Consider the following 23,133-nt stretch of genomic DNA (forward strand, 5'->3'; position numbering starts at 1 on the left):
GTTTGGATGCAGATACGAAACAATCAAAAATTGTCGTGTGCTGAGGTTTTATTCTATCCTTTCAATTTTTTCTTCAACTTTGTGCATGAAAAGTTGGTAATTCTTGGATCTGTGCTCCATGATATTCGAATAATGGACACTCCTTGGTGTAGTCCTACGTCTCTCCGGTTATGTCTCCGACATTACCCACCTGTCTTTTTTATTTTATTTATTTACTCGGCAAACTTCGTCCCGCCCAAAATTTCGTTATCACACCCACGTTTTCATTACTAAGCGCACGTTCATGAGTCCAATCGTAGAACATTGTTCATTGATTTATCCTACCCTTTAAAATTTTTTTTTACTATAAAATTTCAGTACCTCTACCAAAACTCGACATTATAATATCAGATTATTTCCAGACACAATTCTCGTTCCAGATTTTTCATCTACTTGCAAATAACAAGTTTCTCCGTCACATGGAATAAATGTTTGATACAGAAAAAATGATAGATAAAATATGACAGCCCTAAATCGGACAATTCCTTTCTCGAGTTTTGGTCTTATCAAAACATTCAGCGATCCATTTTCATTTATACAGATTGACAGAAGACGATATAGGAGTGCATTTTATCACATTAAAATCCATTTCCACTTTCGAACGAAGATCAATTTCGTTTCCGCAAACATCAAATGGACTAACAACGCTTGTCAATATGTAAATGTAGAACACATGCGAATTCAATTTTTCGAATTTTTCCATTTCCCTTAAGGGTTTTTCAAAAAAAATCAATTGACATGTTTGGTTGTTTGGTTGAGATATGTGCATTACTTTTATGGAACAAATTTGTGTTTCATTTGTAACGTTTATCGATCCCTAGAGCCTCTATATGCTAAGTTTGATTCCATTTGTTTGATTTGTTCTCGAGTTGCTCAGCACCCTCTCCCCTCCCTCTTTAGAGAAGGGAAAGATTTTCCTAATTTGCCTAATTTTATTTCATTCGCTTGATTAATTATTGAGTAATGCAGAAATTTGTTTTTCATTTGCATGGCAGGTATGTAGGGGTCTTTGGGGCCGGGGAAGGTTTTTACGATAGTTCGAGACCCCTCTCTCCTCTCTAAGGGGGGCTGCCATACAAATGAAACACAAATTTCAGCATTACTCGAGAATTAATCAAGCAAACGAACCCAAATTTGGCGTTTGGACGTTTCAGGGTGCAATAAATGATTCTATGTTGGATAGATTCTCCCCCTCCCTCTCTAAGGGGGGGCTGCCATACAAATGAAACAAAAATTTCTTCATAACTCGAGAATTAATCAAGCTAACAAACCCAAATTCGGCAACGTTTTAGGGTGCAATAAATGTTTCTATGTTGGGTAGAAGCTCCCCCTCCCTCTCTGAGGGGGGGTTACCATACGAATGAAACACAAATTTCTTTATAACTTGTAACCCGCGACGCCGGGGAAGCGCGCGAGTTCGTCGCGACCGGGGATTTTGCGCAGATAAGCGGTCGGCTTAAGCGCCACTCCCGCGAGGGAGACCGACCGCCGTGTTTTATCCTTGCCCGGCAATGAGACACCCACTGAGGGCGGGTTTGTCCTTTTTCTCACAAACCCGGTTATTTCCGCGACTCTTCTGCGCTCTCTGAAGGACCCGCGACACCGTTGGTCCGCGGTCCGTGATACAACCCCAAAACTGAGAACCACGGCTAGTTCCGAGAACACCGCTTAGGCCGAGAATCTCATCATAGGACCAATTTCAAATATCGTTAATCCCACCCACCTTGAAACTAGCTTCAGAGAACGTGAAGCGGGGGTTGGAATATTGCTGCAACAGAAAAGGAGCCCCAACCCTGGACTCAAGACCTATTTCCTGAAAAAGTTTCGATTTGTCGGTGTTTCGGCTACACGCCAGCCAGTAAAGATGCGTCCGAGTTCTTTTTCTAGACCTCTATAACTTTCTCAACAACATTTTTTCATTCGTTTTTTTAACTCTCTACACATAGAACTCAATAATCATATCAAACATAACAACCATCATTATAAACATTCAAACATCAATTCAACAGCAATTATATAGTGTTTAATAAATCGCATATATATGTTGGTTTTGAACCTCTACCCATGGGATTTCTAATCTGTTGCTTTTCTAACTAACCTATCATTTCATCTGCGTTCATGCCCTCCTTTACCGACGATATTCTATCGTCGTCGGTTATTGCTCTATATTTAGCATGCTCTATTTTGTGTGTGGCATTGTGGCTTTGTTAATACGTGTGTGGCTTTTCAAATTTATTTCTCTACATGCGCATGTGTTAGAAAGAAACGAAAAGAGTACTCACAACCTAGGCATTACGTGAATAGCCGGCGGCTCTTGCGTGCATGGGAGACGTGGGCGATGAATCCGCCGATGAACTCTGGTATTCGAGCCGCGGCTGGTTTTCCTTTTCCGCGAGTGTTGTAGCGCTTACGAATGGGATGCGCGGCCACCTTCAATAGCGTTCGGGGCTGGATTCCAACGATGGACGTGGTGTCGAAAACGGCTCTTCCTCCTATTTTACACAACAGAAAAATTCCACACAAAAGCCACATTTAGTTTACACACGCCACGTGCCACATTTGAATATAGAGCTTACCTATTTATCGTTTGACGGATGCACTGGAGGGTATTTCTTGTTACAATTATTTGAATAACCTAATTCACTCTACAAATAGGAAAAAAAAACTCTTAACACACTAACTAACGTGCACCTAGCACCAACAATACCTTCCGGTTTCAAACTCGCGATTTAGACACAAACTACACCGCTTTCGCCTCGTCCACGGCCAAAGTTGAAATGGGCGAGTATCTGATTTGATCCTCAGATCAGCCCGGCATTCTTTAGAACCGGAACTACGTAATTATTAACGATGTTAATAATTCCACAGTCTTAACCGAAGTTCTTTGTGGTTGTACCCGTCTCGTTTTTCCCACATTCGCGGTTTTTACGCTCCCGAATACAGTCCAAATCGAGTTCGCCGGGTTTGGAGTTTCAAGAACAAGAAACCCGCCGAAAGACTCTGCTTTTTTTGGGGGAAAGTGTGTTAACAAAAAAAAGAAAGCATGAGTCTTCTAAATACGTACTGGTCAGTGAGTGTCTTCGCTAAACTCAGCCGCCGGATCCCATTCAGCACCCATTATGGCTAGTCGCTCAAATATTCAAAGCGGAGAGGCTCTCGCTCTGCCATTCATCCAAACAAATCCAGAAGAGAGGAACTCAGATCCACACATACGAGATTGTGTGGGATCTGACTTCAAATTTAAGAAACGAGGGGCTTCCATATGTCGAAATCAGTACCGTGCTACAAACTCGAGAATTAATCAAGGAAACGAACCAAAATTCGGTGTTTGGACGTTTTAGGGTGCAATAAATGTTTCTATGGTGGATAGACATTTCCCCTCCCTTTCTAAGGGGGGGCTACCATACAAATGAAACACAAACTTCAGCATAACTCGAGAATTAATCAAGAGTAATTGTTTCTATGGTAGTTTGACAATCCTCCCTTCTCTCTGAAGGGGAGAGGGCCTGAATAACTCGAGAACTAATCAAGCAAATGGGATCAAACTTGGCATAAAAAGTTTTTAGGGATCGATAAATGTTTCTATGGTGGTTTGACACTCCTTCCACCTCCCTCAGGGGGGATGCTGCAGAACTCGATAATCAATGAATAGTAAAAATACGAGGGTCACTATTTATATTTCGGGAATCACGGGAATCACAATCGACACGAGCCTTTTTTTTTTGAGCGATTGTCAAATTATGTGGGATCCAACGTGAACATTATTTTCGCACAACTAAGTGTTCATGTAAAATCGCATATATGCTGGTGGAACTAATGCTTAGGGATGCCTCAATCTCACAATAGGTTACATGACGATCTTGCTTAATCATTTCGTGCACAGCATCGATGTTTTCTGGCACTACAGTCGATTTTGGACGACCTTCACGAAACTCGTCGGACAGCGAACTACGACCACGATTGAATTTACTATACCAGCGATACACAGTGGTTTTTGATGGAGCTTCATCGCCAAAAGTCAAATTAAGTTGATTGACACTCTTGCACTCTTGTTGTGATAATCCACGTCGAAAGTCGTAAAAAATCATTGCATGAAAATGTTCACGATTCAGTTCCATTTTTTTTACCGAGACCAAACTTTCAACTAAATATAAAATAAACAAATAGCGTCCGTATGACAAAATGTTCTGAGTACGTATATCGTCAAAAATGTCAAACTTTACGACCGTCAGATGGACTCACATGACATCAGTGTTGCCAATTCCCGAAATATAAATAGTGACCCTCGTATAAGGTGCAATAAATGTTTCTATAGTGGTTCGACACGTTGCCATACAAATGAAACACAAACTTCTGTATAACTCGGGAAACTAATCAAGCAAATGGAACCAAATTTGGGATGTGAGGGTTTTTGGGTACGATAAGGCCTTGTTCTCATTGCAGCGAGGCGTCAGCGTGGCTCGGGCGGGGCGTGTGATGCTTACGATTAATCGTGTGTGTTCTTACCGATGTGTTTACACCAGGCTGACGTGTCGTAAGCGTGGTTTTGGAATGTTGCTGGCGTGCCAACGAAAACCCTTACGCCGGCGTTATTTGTACTTCTCCGCTTCTCTCTTGCATATGTTTGTTTGTAGTAGTGACATAATTTTATTTTTTCGCTTTTTTTTTAGTTTTTACGTTTTTCACCGTCCGATTTTTGTGCCGCTTCGTCCAACGATGTTGGAATATTTAAAAATAAACCAATTTTCATTCTTTAATTCTAAAACACACATTGACAATTTGTATAAAACACGCCGAAGACACGCCGCTGGCACGGTGCAATGTGAATGAATTAAATTGTCGTTGCGAGAAGTGAACACGCCCCGCTAACGCCACGTTGACGCCCCGCTGAAGTGAGAACATGGCCTAAATGTTTATATGATGGTATGACACCCCTCCCTCCTCTGGAATGGAGAGGGGGTCGCATAGAAATATTACACATATTTCAACCAAACATGATAATTTAAAATTTTCGGAAAACTCTGAAGGAAAATAAGAAAATTCGGAAAATGCAATTCTCATATGTTCTTTAATTACATAGATACAAGCGTTGTTGATCCAGTCGATGTTTGCGCCAACTAAATTGATTTTTGTTCGAAAGTGGAAATGGATTTTAATGTGATAAAGCGCACTCTTATATCTTCTTCTATCTATATGATTAAAAATGAATCGCCGAATGTATTGATAAGAGTAAAACTCGAAGAAGGTAAGTAAGTAAGGAAACGTGAATGTTTGGAGGTATTGATAACAAAAAATATATTTTGGGCGGGACGAAGTTTACCGGGTCAGCTAGTTACTGATAAATACAGAGTACATAGAGTGAATTAAAAGTTTGAAAATTTCTGTAAATACAGAGCAGATTTCATTCATTTATTCAAGAGGCCGTCGGAAGCGGTCGATGGCATTCATACCTAAATACTCTTAACACGAAGTACGCATTTCCATAGTACTGAAAAATAACAAGACACTGCAAACAACAAGGCAACAACAATACAGAAGAGTGCCCGAGCGAACAATAAAATTGCTTTATATTGTATTTCGGCTCCGGTGGCGTTAATACGCAAAATCCAACATAATTGAGGAATATTGGAATTTCGTTAGTGCCAAAAATCAAAATTACACCAATGGTTTTGGTCAAAAAATATGTTTTACAGTTTGCTCGATAATGGACAATGGCAGCAAAGAAAGAGTTTTTAACATTATGCGTACATTGGTGAAACAAATATACAAACTTATGCAAATTGATTGTGAGCGTATATGGGCGCACCTAGGAATAGAATACCTTTCTCAGTGAGATGTCTGATATATTTTCTCACCAGAGTTACTGAACAAGCTCATATTTCATTTGATTTGATTTCCAGCGATTTGTCATTGAGTTGTGGAAAGGAATCAACGTTGTTGAAGTGGTTTTCCCCAATTGATTGCGTAGAATAAATTCTGTAAGTAATTTCATCTTCCGAACCAAATGTTCTTGATTTTACTAGCAAAACGTTCAACATGTAAATACGTAATATGTTTTATGAAGATATCGTCTTATTTTTTTATCTTCTATATCCATACAACAAATACGCAATATTTTTCTCGATGGAGCAAAACTAATTTTTAATTATGCAAACAAGTTTTTAGGTTTCCAATCATGGAACAATGAATGCATGAGTAATACTAATTTTTTATTAGAGTTTTATCCAATTTAAACCTCTAGAATAGCATAAACTTAAAAACGACAATTAGCAATGCAACATTCTAAATAACTTTGGCTTTCATGCAGTTTACTATTGGAATGTTACTATTCATTTTTTCCATATTTTCTTATTTTTATTTACTACAGGTAATCATGGCGGAAGTACCGTATCAGAATATGAGTAACCCCAGCAATGTGCCAAAAACGGTCCAATTGGACCCGGAGAGCCAAGTGGAAATCCGTGGCATGACTTTTTCCGAAGAATCTATTAGGAAGGGATTTGTACGGAAAGTATACATGATTCTGACTGTAAGAAACGGTGCGTTTTGAAAAAAAGTAGACATTTAAATCCTCCATTTATTTTCAGGTTCAACTGGCTATCACTATGGCCTTCATTACACTGTTTGTCTACCACGAACCTGCTAAAATATGGACCTTGAACAATACTTGGATTGCAACCGTTTCGTTTATCACCTGTTTTGCGGTGCTGATAATTATGGCATGCTGTGGTGAAATCAGACGCACTACGCCTCATAATTTCATCTTCTTGGCAATATTTACAGTGGCCCAAGGTCTCATGCTTGGAATTTTCACCATTGCTTATGATGCGAAAGAGGTAAGTAAAATCATCTACACTTTCTGCCGTTCAGAACATGCAATAAATTTCGTTCCAGGTGCTCACGGCGGTCGGCATTACATGCGCTATCTGTTTCGGATTAACGCTATTCTCACTTCAAACCAAATGGGACTTTACAATGATGGGTGGCTTCCTGTTCGTGGGACTAATCATTGTGTTTATCTTCGGAATAATCGTGGCTTTCTTCCCGGGGAGTGTGGCCAGTTCCGTTTACTCAGCTTGTGGAGCCTTACTTTTCTCGCTTTATCTGGTGTATGACACACAAATAATGATGGGTGGCAACCACCAGTATTCTATCAGCCCGGAAGAATACATTTTCGCCGCTCTCAATCTCTATCTAGATATCATCAATATTTTCCTTTTCATTTTGAGAAGATAAACGACTCAGCGCGAGCGAAGCCTATCACTCAAAAAGGCCACTATATACAGTTTCTACTTTTCGTAACTGATCTATAATATGACTTAAAAGTGATATATTGGACAAACATTGGTATTTTCGTTTCGAAGTAACGAACGTGATGAATTATAGAGGTTTTAAACTTTTCAGTTCATTCGCCTCTAGTTTCGAAGTATATTTTTGCGTTAGTATTGTACCCCGTCAATCTTGCCCTGCATAGAATATGATATTGGTATATTCGATATGTGTGAGATTGCAAATAAAGTTGCATTAGTTTATAGCTGTGTATCAACAAGTTTTTGAGCTTAAAATATTCGAAATATCGGCGACAGTTCATCCTTTTCCATAATATTTCGTTTCCAAACATAGTGGGATGGTTCAACGCTCGATTCTTCCGCAACAGGGCGTAATTTTGATGCAGTTTACTGAAGATCACCGTATACCATGCTGCCGTTCTACGCATAGTAGTCCCATGTTCCAGAATCAGCAACTGAGAAAAACGCAATCAAAGTTTTCTTGCATATTTGTCTACCAAAAGCTTCAAGCATTTCAATTTAGCAATACACCGGGTTGTTTATAAGCACTATACTATTGTTTAATGAAATGTGATGAGATCCCCTCACTAAATCAATCAAGCTTGATTACGGGTTTAAAAATTCATGGTGGGACTGTTATGCCTAGAATATCAACATGGGACAATTGAACTTGATGTTGTTTTTTGATATACTGGGAACAAACAATTTTTTCTTGTATTTTTCCGAAAGATTATGCGTAGAAACATCGTTTTATGAAGAAATGAGTGATCTGCAACACCTTCGCAGAATATAAATCTCATTGTTATTAGGCATTCGCTAACCAGGTGTACACGTTTTCTTATTTGTTTGAGAATTAGTCCGTTCTTCCAAACTAGAAAATAGTGCATTAGGCCTGCTGAAAGTGTGACATGAAATTCTTGTACTTGAACCGACTTATTCGATATGAATCTACAAAAAATACATGGTGGACAGTTATGAATAGAATATCAAAATGGAACAATTGAGCTTGATGTTTTTTTAAAGTTGGGAATAAATTATGTTTCTTGTGTTTTTCCGTAAGATTATGCATAAAAACAACGTTCTATGAAGAAAAGTGAAAATCGTCAAAAAGTAACATGGGACAACTATACGTAGAACGGCAGCATAACTCTAAAAGTGATTTCGAATAGTAATTCTTTACCCGGGGTAGACGAACTGAATGCTGTTCCTCCCAATGAATGCTGAAACACCCTGAAAGTAGCAATTAGCAGCACAGCAGAGACCGTCATCGGGTATGGACAACGGAACGAATAGTTGGACGACGATTGCCGAGCGCTTCTGAGCGAGATGGCTGCAACACACGCAGCCATGTTGCAACGACCGACTTGTCTAAACGTGAAACGATACCAATTCAAGCGAAGGCAGCAAACACATTTCTTTTCGGAAAAACCGCCCCTGGAAAAGAAAGAGTGAGAAGAAGTTCCTCATCGCGGATGTTCCTCAGTAAACCAAACGCCTCGCAAAAAGGCTTTGTGCCGTGGGCCGAAATGTTCAGGAACAAGGAGGAGGCATCATGACGAACGAACGCGAGGTGGTCGGCACTACGATGAACACCTGAACAGCGTGCAGATAGATGCAGTGAACACGACGACGTACCACCCCCGATGATAAGTGAAGTTAAAGAGGCCATTAATCAGCTAAAGAACTACAAAGCAGATTGTAAGGATGGTGTAGGGTTAACTACAATTTGAGTGAACAAAGAGAATAATAGGCGAACTGTCAGTTAGGGAGTAATGAGAAGGACGGGAATGGATGCACGGATCGAAGATGGGAGACAGTGAAACACGGAGAAGAGAACGGACTGATTTAACCGGTGGTCAACCCGTGGCCGAGTGGTTAGCGTCTCACATTCGATTCCCGTTCTGGCCGGGGGATTTTTTCGTGAAAGAAATTTCCTTCGACTGTGTTCACGCGTATTCTAGAGCTTGCCCCTCGGAATACATTCAAGGCGCGTATTTGGCTTGAGAAATCACAACTAAGTATTAATAAATGACGCTAGTTAATGCATACGTTGAGACGGCAAAAGTTCCACAGAGAACGTTAACGCCATTCAAGAATTACAGATGGCTTCGCAGCGGAGCTCTTTAACCTTTTCACTACGAAAGGCGTATATATAAGCTCTCGCCAGTTTTTCACATCTTCACAATAGTCACTGGTCTGGCTCAACACAACGTCTGACATACGCATAACGCGCCGTACCTGGTGATGGATTTCTCCGAGACTGGGCCGCAGTGAAAAGATTAAGAGAGGTCCGGGAAAACTTGTAGAGTGTATGCACCGGTTGATAGTCAGGATCTAGGAGACAGAACAGCTACCGCAGGAGTGGGATTGTGGGAATTACCGTGCAATCACGATCCTGAATAGTGCCCAGAAAATTCTCTCTCAGATCCCCTTTCGCCGTCTATCGCCAATAGTAAACAAATTCGAGGGTGGTTATCAGGCTGATTCATGCCGGGTTGCTCGACGATGGACCAAATTTTCACACTGCGGCAGATCCTCCAAAAGTGCCGCGAGGATCAGCTTCCTACGCACCACATCTTCGTTGATTTCAAGGCCGCATATGATAAAATCGAATGACGACAGCTTTGGAGAACCATAGACGAATACGGCTTTCCCCGAAAGCTGACAAAACAGATTCAGGCTACGATGAGCGGTGTGCGGATCTCAGGCGATCTGCCAGAATCGTTTGAGACTTACAAGGGACTACGACAAGGCGATGTACTCTCCTGTCTGCTCTTCAACGTGACGCTGGAAGGTGTTATACGGAGAGTGGACTTCAACATGCGTTGAACGATTATCAACAAGTATAGTTAGTTTATATGTACATGATCGGAAGAATCGTTTATCGTGTGCATAATTGGAAGAACACATGCAACTGTAGCAGACTTGTATACCCGACTGAAACCCGAAGCAGGATTTGGCTTGGGATCATCTAAGCATCTAAGACTAAACTCATGCCAGCAGGAAGGACTGATCGTAACAGAATTCTTTTTGGTAGTAGGGTTGTGATCGACGGCGACCAACTCGAGATGGTAGAGGAATTTGTCTACCTTGGCTCGTTGATAACAACAGACAACAACAACAACAGCCGAGGAATTCGAAAGCGCATAGTAAACGGAAGTCGCGTCTACTATGGGCTCCAAAGATCTAGCAAACTCCGAACCCCCGTAGGAATTGTACAATTCACAAATTCCTGATTCGACCGGTTGTTCTCTATGGGCACGAAACATGGACAATACTTGAAGAGAACCCGCAAGTACTTGATGTTTTCGAACGCCGAGTGATCAAAACAATATACGGTGATATACAGGAATCCAAAAAGTTGTCAAGGCCGGACAAGTGCGATGGGCAGGGCATGTTGCAAGATCGCCGAACAGCAACCCTGAAAAGATGGTATTCGTATCAAATCCGGTGGGAAAAAGAAGAAGAGGTGCCCAGCGAGCGAAGCGGTTGGTTGAAGTGGAGCAGGACGTGGCAAGAATCGGTGCGGCCGGGAATTGGAGAACTGTAGTTATGAACCTTGTTGTGAATAAGATCTAATCTCTTCATGCGATGTAGCATCATTGTAAATAAATAAGATACCCCTTAAGACTAACCATTCCAGCTCTGATAGTGAGGTGAAGCTATCGCGTCCTGGTTTCGAGAAAAGTCGGACGGGCAACAGCCGCTGATCGTTTAGAAGAAGTCACCTAAATTTACACAAGTTCTCACCCGGCAAAAAATGTTAAAAATCAATTAACGTTTCATTACTTACAATTTAACTTTAGAATGCATCGGCGATTCTATATTCGATTCACTATTACCATTTGCGTTGACGATATTGAGCTTCGTGCTTCGAATGTCAATGCCATGATTAATGATTAATAATTGGTAGTACAGTAGAACCCCGATTATCTGCGAGTGGATGATCCGCGTTGCGGATTATTCGCGACAGCGAGTTCCATAGTAAAGTTATAGACCTTTCTGGAATTAAGTGAGTGATAGGATCATGCTCTTTTGTTTTGGTCATGCCTTTCACATTATTTGACCACTGGTGCACACGACCTAATAGATGGATAGTTCAATGATTTCTGTATTGATAAAACATAGTTTTCATACTGAAATGTCTTTTTTTTGTGTTGGCGCTCCATTTTTAGACCATTATTGCGTTATCCGCGATTTCGATATTCGCGGTGACGTTTTCCGACTATTCCGCAGATAATCGGGGTTCTACTGTATTTACCTGAGACGAGACATGACAACTGGGTTCTTATTCTATTTTCTGCTTTTTCTTCGACCAAGCGCGAACAACACGGATGCCGAACCACGCGAGATGTTATGTTTCCAAATGTGATAAGGTTTTTGAGGGTTATTTTTCTAGGCCTGCAACATATGTTTCTTCGTGTCATATATCCTCCGAATAGTTCTTCTTCTTCTTAATCAACAGGAGGTGGACTGCGCTGTACACAGAATTCGTCCCCATTCACCTCGGTCCATAGTTGTTTGTCGCTAGTCATGCAGTCTGCGTAGGATCCGCAAGTAGGCTTCTACACCCAACATTGATTTTTAACTCATGTTTTGTTATTCCGATTTATGACATTAAATGAGACATAACATAACAGAAAATGTCATGACTCACAAATACTGGTAAGCATTTGTATAATATACATGGTACAGCAATATAAGATTAATACGAGCGAGCGAAACAAAAGACAAATAAGCTTTCCGCATACTTTGCCACATACACGGCCCAGACCAGTGTTGCTAATGGTCACCATCGTATGACTGTTCATGGAGACGTATGTGATGTGTCATTAATGAACATCATAAAATGAACAGTCAAACAACCGTCGAACTAAAAATTTCATATGACATTTCGGCTTTTTTTCGTCCGATACATTAGATATCCATCGCCCCGTAATTAAACAAAAGTGTTCACGGGGAACGCTCACCGCTGAAAACGTTCATTCAACACATTCGCACTTGATAGGGGAGAGTTCGACGGTTGCTTTGATGTAGCAATCCGTCTGAATACCATCCATCGTGTATGGATGTGTGAGTGAGCAGGTGGATGTATATGTGCAGCTACGCTTGAATGCTGAATAAAGGGAGAAGAAGAATGCACACCACTGCAGTTTTAATGTCAAATGACATTAAAACTACAGTCATATTAGCCGGAATTGAGGGATGGTTATGAGCACGAATGGTAAAATGGAAATAGCATATTTTCATCGCTCTTCTGGGTACGGTCGACAGAAAGAGAAAACATATAAACGTTCAATTGATAGTCGTGTTTGCGGCTGTGCGTTTATTTCTGATGTGACTGTTAGAACCGAGCAATGCATTCTTGGTTACATTCGCAATACATATTGAGCCGTAACTCTTGAGCAAGGGCAGTATGTGATGGTTGAGAGAAATGTCGACCGTTTACAACACTGGCCCAGACCGAGATAGATATTGTTCTCCTTCATGCGCTCCTTTTTTACTCTTAGAAAACACTTCCCAACTTCATTTTATAATCAGGTGCAATATTATCACGTATTTGCTGAGCAACTGCTGAAGCATCCTTAGCCATGTGGATAGCGTGGTCGTGTAAAATAGCTTTGCATTCCAGCCGGCCTTGGTTCGATACCCATTGACGTCGTATGGACTTTTTTTTTGGCACAATCCCAAATGAAATGAGAAAAGAAAACAGAAAGAGATGTCTGCACGCATACATACAAACAAATTTTAAGCTTCTAAAACAGCCCATTATTTGCGCATTTGAATCTCTAGCACACTAAATGGCATCATTTCTGCCAAAGATGAAAGACGGGTGGGTAATGTCGGGGACATAACCGGAGAGACGTAGGACTACACCAAGGGGTGTCCATTATTCAAATATCATGGAGCACAGATCCCAGAGTGACCAACTTTTCATGTACAAAATTACATAAAAAAATCAAAGGATAGAATAAAACTTCAGCACTCAGCAACACTTAAACGTTTAGATTCAAATACGAAAAAATCAAAATTTGTCGTGCAAATGTCGTGCGGTGCATATGTTGTAGGGGTTATTGTTCAGCTGGCAACGAACACACACTTGATGGCAAGCATATCGTAATAGGAATTTACCGTCTGGTATCGTGATATAATTGGGCTTTGAACTCCTTATGAATAACTGTGTTCTACTAGTCAAGTCCTTCATTTGATACCCATATTGATGGGGTTTAGAAAAAATATGTAATCCGCCATTTTGTGGTGGTGGCCATTTTGGATTTGCATTTTTCATAAATAACTGTGTTCTACTAGTCAATCTCTTTCATTTGATACCCATATTGATAGGGCTTTGAGTAAATATGTAATTCGCCATTTTGTAGCGGTCGTCGTCTTGGATTTTCAAGATCATGAAATACGCAGTTTTATAATGACTGCAGAGATTAAGGTTTATTCCAAATTTCAGATCAACCGGTCAACAGGAAAGGGGTCTCAAATTTCAATTAATGTGGTACAGCGTCATAGACAAACATGTTACATATAAACATACAAATATGTCACAGCTAAATAAAACCGTTTAAAAACACCAGCATTTTATCAAATCGAGCGCGATTAGCCACTCATTCACCCGGCGCGACGCTTCCACCGCTTTTTATATAGCCATATAGTTAACGTTGTAGCGACCGCCTATATTTATTTATAATCTCTTTTTTGTCTCCCTCCTTCATCTTCTCCATAAATTTCACCCGTACCCGTGGTTGCTTGTAATGAATAGCTGTTTGCTGCGGGAGTGCAGACAAAATGTATGGGAAAGTAGGGAATTCTTTTTCAATTTGAACTTTATATGAGCTGAAAAACCGTAATGTGTAGCATATAAACCATATAAACAATTGCTGAGGATATTTCCTATCAATGTGTGTACTTGGAACCAAAACCCATTCATTAATTGAGGAGGTATTAGCGTTCAAAAACTGAATACTTTTTCACACCGAAATATTGAAATGGGCCCCTATAGTGAAAGGTTAAACGTTGTCCTGCGTCAAAATGTTTTGTGCCAATGCTAGTTTGGGTGTACTTGGTAGAACCATCTTGCCAGCTGCGCAGCTCTTCTCCTCGTTTCTGACGGGTCTTTGTAGAGGACCATTTTCACTGGGCTGTCGTCTGACATTTATACGACGTCCCAGTCCACCGCAGTCGGCCGATTTTCACCCTATGAACGATAGGTGGTTCTTCCAGCAACTGGTGCAACTACTGCTTTGTTCGCCTTCTCCACGTTCCGTCATCCATCTGCACCCACCGTAGATGGAGCGCAATATCTTCCTAAGGGCGTACTGGTTCTCCACGAGGACCCACGTCTCGTGGCCGTAGAGGACTCCCGACTTACCAGTGTTTTATAGATGGTTAACTTTGTGATGCAGCAAGTTTTACTCGACCGCAGTGTCTTCCGGAGTCCGAAGTAAGCACGATTTTCTACCATAATACGTCTTTGTATCTCTCTGCTGGTTTCATTATTGGCGGTAACCAGTGAGCCCAAGTACACGAACTTATCTGCCACTTCGATTTCGTTGCCGCCAATCTGAACTCCTGGTGGAAGACATTGAACACTGATGAAACTGTTGGTTGAGTCACACTAAGTGAAAAATTTTCTCCTTCATTACATTAATGTGTGATTCACATAGCACGTTACGGAGAAGAACGTCTACGTTCCGTCAACGTCTCCACCAATTCACACATGCAGTCAATGCTTCCCCCAGCACCGTCACGTCAAATGCCAAACGAATGATTTATTTAATTTTATTCATGGTTTCGCCACCTACAACAATTTTAAATTGCAATGCCCTCTTTCAAATCAGCATGCCTAGAATCAGTTCTAAATTTGGAAAAATTCAATGAGAATCATTGAATTCAATTATTAAAATGCTTAAACCCCGTAGTCCGACCCTTATGCAACAATAATAATGAATAGAATAATTCTTTCAACTAGTCGCGAATGATTTTCACTGCGAATGACTTAGCTCCAAAGAGATATGTTGGCATAAAAAGTACAGTAAGTTACTTATAAAGCGATATGCTGAGGCACCACTCAGTGTCGCATTGGAGTCGGTTTTGACCAGTAATTGGACATTTGCGACTGGTGGCGACTTTCAATGTGGGGCCATAATTTGGGCCCCGAACTCAATGTTTACAAAAATGTCCAACTAGAGGTAAAAATGTCTAATTAAACGTGTTGCATAACAGATCTGTTCAATTAGCTTAATGTCGATGTAGATGTAAATTACTGTGCAACCAAATCAAAACAAAAGCCGAGACACAAAGCCCAGACAAAAACCAAACGAGCCGTCCGTCTCCGTCAATTATTCTTTTCTACAAACCCTGCCGGTCGTTTTCGTTGAACGTATGCTGACGGGTCGTTACGTTGCTGGTGTATGTGAATGTTTTCATGAGAATTGCATGGTAGAATCATTGACGTATCGTGACGTGACGGGACATGAACGTGACGTGTATGTTGTATGTGAATCGCACTTAATTTGGTACGACCAGAAGCCAGAAGATTCAAAACGGCCGCTAATTTCAAAGCTGCAGGAGTAACAGTGCTTCTAAAAGTTGTTTGGAACACGGTTGAATCCGAAATATTTTCAAATGCTTCTCTACTAAGTCTAATATACTGCCGAAACTTTATATCGGAAACGTATATAAGACAAACTCACTCATTTTCCCTTAGCGAAAGAGAGTCACTTCTATCCCTCAACTCTCGCCTCTGTAGAATAAGCGAACTCTCTTCTTCACTATCGCTATTGTCAAAAATCATTTCGCGATCTTTTCTTTCTAATCACAATTCCAATATAATATCAAATTGGATTTTTTTTTCGGCATTGATATTTGCAATAGTCGTGAAGTTTTCTTTGTTTACAAACCCAAAAATTTTACATTTCTCTTCGAGACAAATTTTGCTCGAAATCTAGTACACTGAAAATAATAACTCGAGAAAGACACATAATGCTAAAATCAATTCGATTCGAGTTTGAATTATCTCGAAACGAGTTACTCGTTTCGAAATGCGCAATGTCACCTCTGCTCGATTTTACCCCACGATCTCCTTTGCAAATGATGATCCGCGTTGACGGCATTGAGCTTCGTATTACGAAATGGGGGAGCAGGCATGACAATATGGGTTTGCAAAAGACATGAACGTGTTTTTAAAATAAAAATTATGAATGAAAATTATTTTTACCAAACCAAATTAGTACTCTAGGTAAACTAAAATCACTTTTGCTTGCAAGTAGTAAAAAAATATCATACACAAATTGTGTTTAAAGATAATTTTGTATTATAATGGCAAGTTTTGGTGAGAATATCTGAAAATTGATAGAAAATAGTTTAAATTGGGGTCAGAACAGCGTACTTATAGAAGGCAAATAACGCAAAGAAAAAAATTTCATTCAAATTTTAGCAATTTAAAACTGCCTTAGGGTCGACTAATCTGATAGAGAATAGTTGACCTCATACAAACTAATATCGTATCCAGATGTCGACACCATTCCGCCGTCAACGCGAATAGCAGCGGTAAAGTATTTGAGAGAGTACCTTGTAAGCGGCGCCTGATAGTGTTTTTTTTTGTTTTGTTTTTCTCAGTGTTTGGATTTCGATCAAAATCGAATGATACACAATGTGTCATGCAAGTAAACTCTCACGAACATATAACCAAATATGAGAGGATCATTCAGATACTTGTATGAATGTCAGTAATCACTTGTGTAATATTTACTGATTAAACTGAGAGAGGGACGGACTGTTGATTGCATATCCGATCTGTATCAAACATCGCATACCATTTTCGAAGCCTGCATACAAGTTTGAACCGCATATATCGTCCCGCTCTACTATAGCGAAACCCACTGCACAGGCAAGTGCAAAGCAATAAATGATACAAGAAAAATTACGTCATCATTCGGTCACCATTTGCGGAGAGCAATAAATGGGGAAAGAGAGCAGTGTTGCTAGTAAAACTATGCGGTCTATATGAATATACACATTTCAAGGGATAGAGGCGTTAAAAATGGAAAATATAATCTGACTACCCTTCCCTTAGCCTCTATCGAGCTAAATAATCATATAGTTTGCACTCTCTGAGACTTAAAAATCAGGATCTGCTACATTAGCTGAATATGAATCTTTCGCTTTGCGTTGTCCGTACGATCCTGCTGTTTCATGATGCATGGAGGGGTCGGTATGCATATGTTAGAGGCAAAGAAGAAAATAAGCTTTCTGCACCGAAAGCGTATATGATAGCTTTGCTTGCATGCTGGTGTGCAATGAAGTGCGAGCCGATGCAGAGTTGTCTCGTTCTCTTTTGTGTCGTGATTTGCAGCACATAATAACAATAGAATACCGCTGGGGGAAATGTTTCCTGAAAGATCATATTTGAACGAACGAAAGCGATTTTTTCAATGAGTGGATCATTTGGCAAACACTGGTTTTTCTATTATCTCTCTATTATAGTAACTTTCAACACATTTCGGCTGGTTCGTCACTTTTACTTCCAGTTTTGGAAGAATGTCGGGAGTGAGAATTGAACTCGTGATCTGTGCGTGAGAGGTATGGATGTTACCACTACGCCAGATCGTCTCCACCACCTGATAGCGTGATCGCGCGGTGATTACAGCAATCCACACAGTCCCTTCCACACAAGACTGTCCTTCGGTAAGCGCTTATCCTCCCAATTCTTGACGATTACCCACTGCAGTGCTCTAACTAGTGCTTCACCACCGTATTTTAGTAGCTCGCTCGGTAAATTGTCGATACCAGCGGCTTTATTGATTTTAACCGTCCAATCTCTTCCTCAACTTCTTCGAAATCTTTGAGTGTTCGTCGTAATGTTGCTTCCACCTTTCAACCACCTCACACTCGTTAGTGAGAAGATTACCCTCCAAATCTCGACACAAATCGGTTTGAGGTACATAGCCTTTTCGCGAGCGGTTAAGTTACTCATAAAACTTCCGTGTGTCGTTTGCATGGTACAGATTAGGATTGGGCGATCTTTAGAAAAAGTTCGATCTTGACGGATCGATTTTCTAAACGGCGTAGAATCGATGAACTAATTGAATCGGTACCAGAGAATCGATCTTTGAATAATCAAAAGTCTTTTTCCAATTTATTTACTTGTTCCATATAAGCGTTTCCTTTTCCTTTAAACATGAAATAAATATTTCACATTTTTATTAAAACATTTTAAAGATTATAAGAACAAAGGTCACAAAAAAACTTGAAAATCCAGAAACAATGTATTTTTTAGGGCATTCATCTTATATCGCCATAGAATTATTTAATTAAATGAATTAATTGAAAATTATCATTAGAATATCAACAACTGGTCCAGAACTCTGTTGACAATCCAACCGTGCCATACGTCTGACATTTAGTCGAAATTTTGATTGTAGTCCCAGTTCTAGAAAAGAACGCTTCAGCTGGACCTGATGTCACCATCCAATTTCGTCACAATTTGCACTGTGAGCCTAGTGAATGTGATGGTGTAAATATAATTTGTGCCTACTTGTATTGTAATGACCAAACTTACAAAACTAACGTTCCCAATGGAACTTTGACCGTAAGTATTACTTACGTCATTTTTATTAGTAGTACTTAGTTGAGAATTCTATGCCGAAAAACACGCCTTGAATGTATTCTGGAGTGGCAAGCTCTAGAATACGCGTAACCACAGTGCAAGTCGGAAGAAATTTCTTTGGCGAGAAATACCCCGGCCAGAACGGGAATCGAACCAAAGCCCCGGCATGATAATGTGGGACGCTAACCACTCGGTCACGGGAGCATTTGGTGTGCGAGAAGCCAAACTTACAAAACTGCTTATCCTAAATTTACGACCACTAATTTGACAACCTTGAAAGGGATCCAATGTGTATTTGTCTTTGTCTGATGGTTGAGAGAGATCAAAATCAATGTTTACTGAAAAATAAATTTACAAAAAAGTTGATGAGTCTAGGCCTAGGGGCACGGATGGGATCTTGACATAGGACTGTGATTGTGTGTAGGAATTACTTTTGAATAGAGTTTTTTCGTTGTTCTAAACCTGTAACTTTTTCTCTTTTAATACATCAAATGGAAGCCCTGGAAAAATCGTTTCCTGTATGAACCTTTAAACGGGTTAGATGAGATAAGGTGGTATAGTGAACTGATCTTATTGGGCGCTCATTTATTAGTTCTGCTTATGTATAGGAAAGGGTAAGGAAAATTGACTAGTTCATTCGAGGGAGTGAAGCGAGCTTCTCAGGAAGACATATATGGGGAACATAATATTAATATCGCGAATACTCAAGCTGTCAAAACTGATATGCGTGAGTATACCCCTCCAAACTTTTAAATCAGCTGTCAGTTAAATTCATTTATTGCATTTTTTACACAACCAAACAACATGCTCGATATCATGACATCCTGGACCACAATTACATAAATTGTTAGTAGCAAGACGATAAAGACGTGAATTGAGCCCGAATCGATTGAACTTTAAGCCGGGTTCAGACGGTGCGAGTAAGCATACGAGTCGGTCTAGTCAGTTACTGCAGTGCAGCTACTCACACCGTGTGAACACATCATGCCAGTTATTGTCATGTGTGATCCGGCGTGCGAGCTACTTCAAAGTTTTTTGAATTTACTCGCACTTGCATGCTTCACAACGTCAAAAACAGAATTTAGCGTTCGAATCAGTGATGCCAAATGTAATGAAATGTCTCTATTTTTAAGATATTTGAAAATATGTGAAGATATTTATAGACTTCAAAATTATTGGAAAAACAAATAAAACCCTCATAGTTTCTAAACGAAATAATTGTTATTTCGTTTTGCACGCTGGCGGGGCACGCTTTCTTTTTGAGATAGTTTTCTTGAGAATCTCTAATATAGAATCATTATCAGATCACAACTTACAAAAAAAAGTATTGTTCTAAGAAACAGAATACATATTCGATTTAAAAAAGTACATTTTCATTCATTATTAAAATTTTTGAAGCGTATTTATTGCACCTGCAAATCGACTATCATTTTCATTTCACAAAATAAATAAAATTAAAAAAAAATCTTTTAGACTACCATTTATAACATCACATCCTTTCGGAATTATCTGAGCTATGGATGTTTTCGAGATTCTAAAAAATATCGACAACAATCCCAACGATATTCCAAAACAAAGGCACATCAATGTCATTTCTAATTTAACTCTTGCAGGTACAGCATCCCTCATGACTGTATCTTGGCGTTGTATTCGTGGAGCAATTAAATCCAACAGTTTTTTCACTTGTTCAGGTGTTATTATCAACACTGCTCTGTAATCTCGGGGATCCTCATCGTAGAGTTCCTTCAATATTGTATTTGTTGCTCCTTTTCTTTGCATCTAATTCCTGGCCCGAATCCTTTTCTCTTTCTGCTTTTTCGGATAGTACCTTCAGTTCAAAGAAATTCAGCACAAAGTATGTATTTTTAAACACGATCAGCGTTTGTTTTGCTATAAAATTGTGTGATGATACATTCAACTGAAAACCTAAGATGAAAACTGCCAATAAAGAAGTCGATTTTGGACCAATCATTTGACAAATTCGGACCTGATTGCTGTTTCTGACTATTTGATGGACATTTGAAAAGTCGCCTGGCATCCCTGGTAAACCCGTGCCGTAGTATCTAGTTTCTCGCCAGCAGCTCACACTGTGTGAACGGACAAGGCGAGTCAACCAATTGTCAAGCGAGTCCACCGGGTCAGTAGCTGCTCATTGTCAAGTCAGCTACTAGCAACGTATAAATGGGCCTTTAAAGATAGTAGAGTAAAACCACCCACATTCCGTTTTGCCTGCCAAGATCGGGTCGATGAAATGTCAACAATCGACCTCAAATGCTGCCACCTTGCAATCGAGTTATCGACCTTTCATATGCATTCATCGAACAACTTGACGCCACTTTTTCGCCAACATGTGCAAGGCGTCGACCTGCTTACAGCGCTGCTTCCAGCACTGCTTGCTGCTTGTTTGTATTGGTTTGTTATTGAAAATGAAAAGGAAATACATTGATCGATTTTAATCATTTTATTGAAAAAAAAAAATAAAAATCCATGTATAATAAAAATAAGGTATATAATGGAATCGGTGCATCCGGGTTGTCTGGATTGACGATTCAAATCCGACTGAGTACATTGATGAATACCTCCTTGCCCTTGATGACACAGATATGTGGCTGAGGAGGATTCTTCAATGTGCGTGAAGCACGGGATCTCCGATGGGGAAAATTGCTCGAAATACTATCGATGGCCAGGTCCTGCTGCTGTTGCTGTTGATGCTGTTCCCCGGAATAGCACCCTGGACTTAGAGGATACTGCTGCGAGAAAGCTGATGTTGTTGGCTGGTGTGACAGAAGTGGAAATAAGCAATGTGGTGATGAGGGAAATCATCTTTCTCATTCGCCGATTGATTGAGTCGGATGTATTCATAGCTGAAACAAAATAAAATGATTAGTAAGTGAAAAGCAGAAATGAATTCCCTACTCACCAGTTGTATGATCCGGATAAAAATGCGAACATTAAAATATCATGCGATTACGTTCGCTTACCTCGCCTATTTTCATTCTACTATACAACGGAATCAGTGCGTTCGGGTTCCTCCGGGTGGTAATTCAGCTGAGCAAGTTGATAAATGCCTCCTTGTCGTTGAGTTTTCGTGTCTGAAGAGGATTTTTGAATGTGCGCGAAGCACGGAACCTCTAATGGGGAAAGTTCTTCGCAATACCATACCATGGTCAAATTCTGCTGCTGTTGCTGTTAATGCTGTCCCCCGGCATTGCCAACAGGGGTTGGAGGTTACTGCTGCAGGAAAACGGATGTTGTTGGCTGCTGTGATAGAAGTGGAAATCCGCACTGTGGTGATGGGAGAAATCATCTTTCTCACTTACCGATTGATGGAACCAACGAGTCGAATGTATTCATAGCTGATAAGACAAGATAAAATAATTAATAATTAAAAAGCCGAAATATATTTCATACTCACCAGTTGTATGATCCATTTGTTTTTGTTTGAGATGACAGTTTAGCGGAGTGGAAAAAAGAACCACCAGTGATGCCATTTGGTTTGTTTAATTATTCAGTATTTTCGCTTAACGAACTATCCGCGTTGGCGATATTGGGGAATAGGCATGACAGTATGGATTTGCAGAAGGAATGAATACACTTTTAAAATGAACATTATGAATGAACATGATTTTTCCTTAATCAAATTAGTACTCTATGTAAGTGAAAATCACCATTGCCTGCAAGTGGTGAAAAAACGTCATAAAAAATATGTTTTGAGATAATTTTATATTATAATGACAAGTTTTTTTGAGAATATCTGAACGTCTATAGAAAATAATTCAAATTAGGGTCATGACAACGTACTTTAAGTAGAAAAAATTATGCCAAGAAAAAAAATTTCATACAAGTTTTAGCAAATATAAACTGATTCGGGCCGACTAATATGATAGAGAATAGTTTGCCTCATACAAACTAATGCCGTATCCAGATGTCGATACCTAATCGTCGTCATCGTGAATAGGTAACAGCGTTATGGTCGTTGTTAGGTCGATGTTTTTTTCGTCGATTGGATTGTGGGCATCTTTTAAGATCATCTCTCCATTGATTCGGCCAACTTATAAATGTATGTTTGTCCGAAAAATGTAGAATAACTCATACGCATCGTTTAATCGTTTCTGTGAGCTAACGCAGAAATGCAGGCAAAAAGATTGCCCGTTGCGTCGGGAAGGAAAGCGAGTGGTTACCGCAATC

The 23,133-nt window shown here is 40.0% G+C and overlaps 1 protein-coding gene and 1 long non-coding RNA gene across 2 annotated transcripts; one reads left to right on the plus strand and one right to left on the minus strand.

Moving 5' to 3' along the window:
• Positions 1–5,863: 5,863 nt before the first annotated feature.
• Positions 5,864–7,581, plus strand: LOC129770916 (protein lifeguard 1-like). The gene is made up of 4 exons (XM_055774107.1): positions 5,864–6,017; positions 6,407–6,568; positions 6,627–6,875; positions 6,934–7,581. Exons 2-4 carry the CDS (start codon positions 6,413–6,415, stop codon positions 7,273–7,275), a joined length of 747 nt encoding a protein of 248 aa, XP_055630082.1. The 5' UTR covers positions 5,864–6,017; positions 6,407–6,412; the 3' UTR covers positions 7,276–7,581.
• A 13,853-nt stretch (positions 7,582–21,434) lies between these two features.
• On the minus strand, positions 21,435–22,421 carry LOC129770076 (uncharacterized). The gene is made up of 3 exons (XR_008742029.1): positions 22,361–22,421; positions 21,866–22,301; positions 21,435–21,809 (listed from the first exon to the last, which is right to left on the minus strand). It is a non-coding gene; the product is annotated as an uncharacterized LOC129770076 (long non-coding RNA).
• Positions 22,422–23,133: the final 712 nt, after the last annotated feature.

This window comes from Toxorhynchites rutilus, chromosome 2, assembly GCF_029784135.1.
Source record: "Toxorhynchites rutilus septentrionalis strain SRP chromosome 2, ASM2978413v1, whole genome shotgun sequence".
Classification (NCBI taxonomy): Eukaryota; Metazoa; Arthropoda; class Insecta; order Diptera; family Culicidae; genus Toxorhynchites; species Toxorhynchites rutilus.

Coding starts and splice junctions, on each gene's coding strand:
- LOC129770916 (XM_055774107.1), top strand. CDS start 6,413: ATGGCGGAAGTACCGTATCAGAATATGAGTAACCCCAGCAATGTGCCA. Junction 6,569..6,626: donor AAGTATACATGATTCTGACT/GTAAGAAACGGT, acceptor ATTTATTTTCAG/GTTCAACTGGCTATCACTAT. Junction 6,876..6,933: donor TTGCTTATGATGCGAAAGAG/GTAAGTAAAATC, acceptor ATTTCGTTCCAG/GTGCTCACGGCGGTCGGCAT.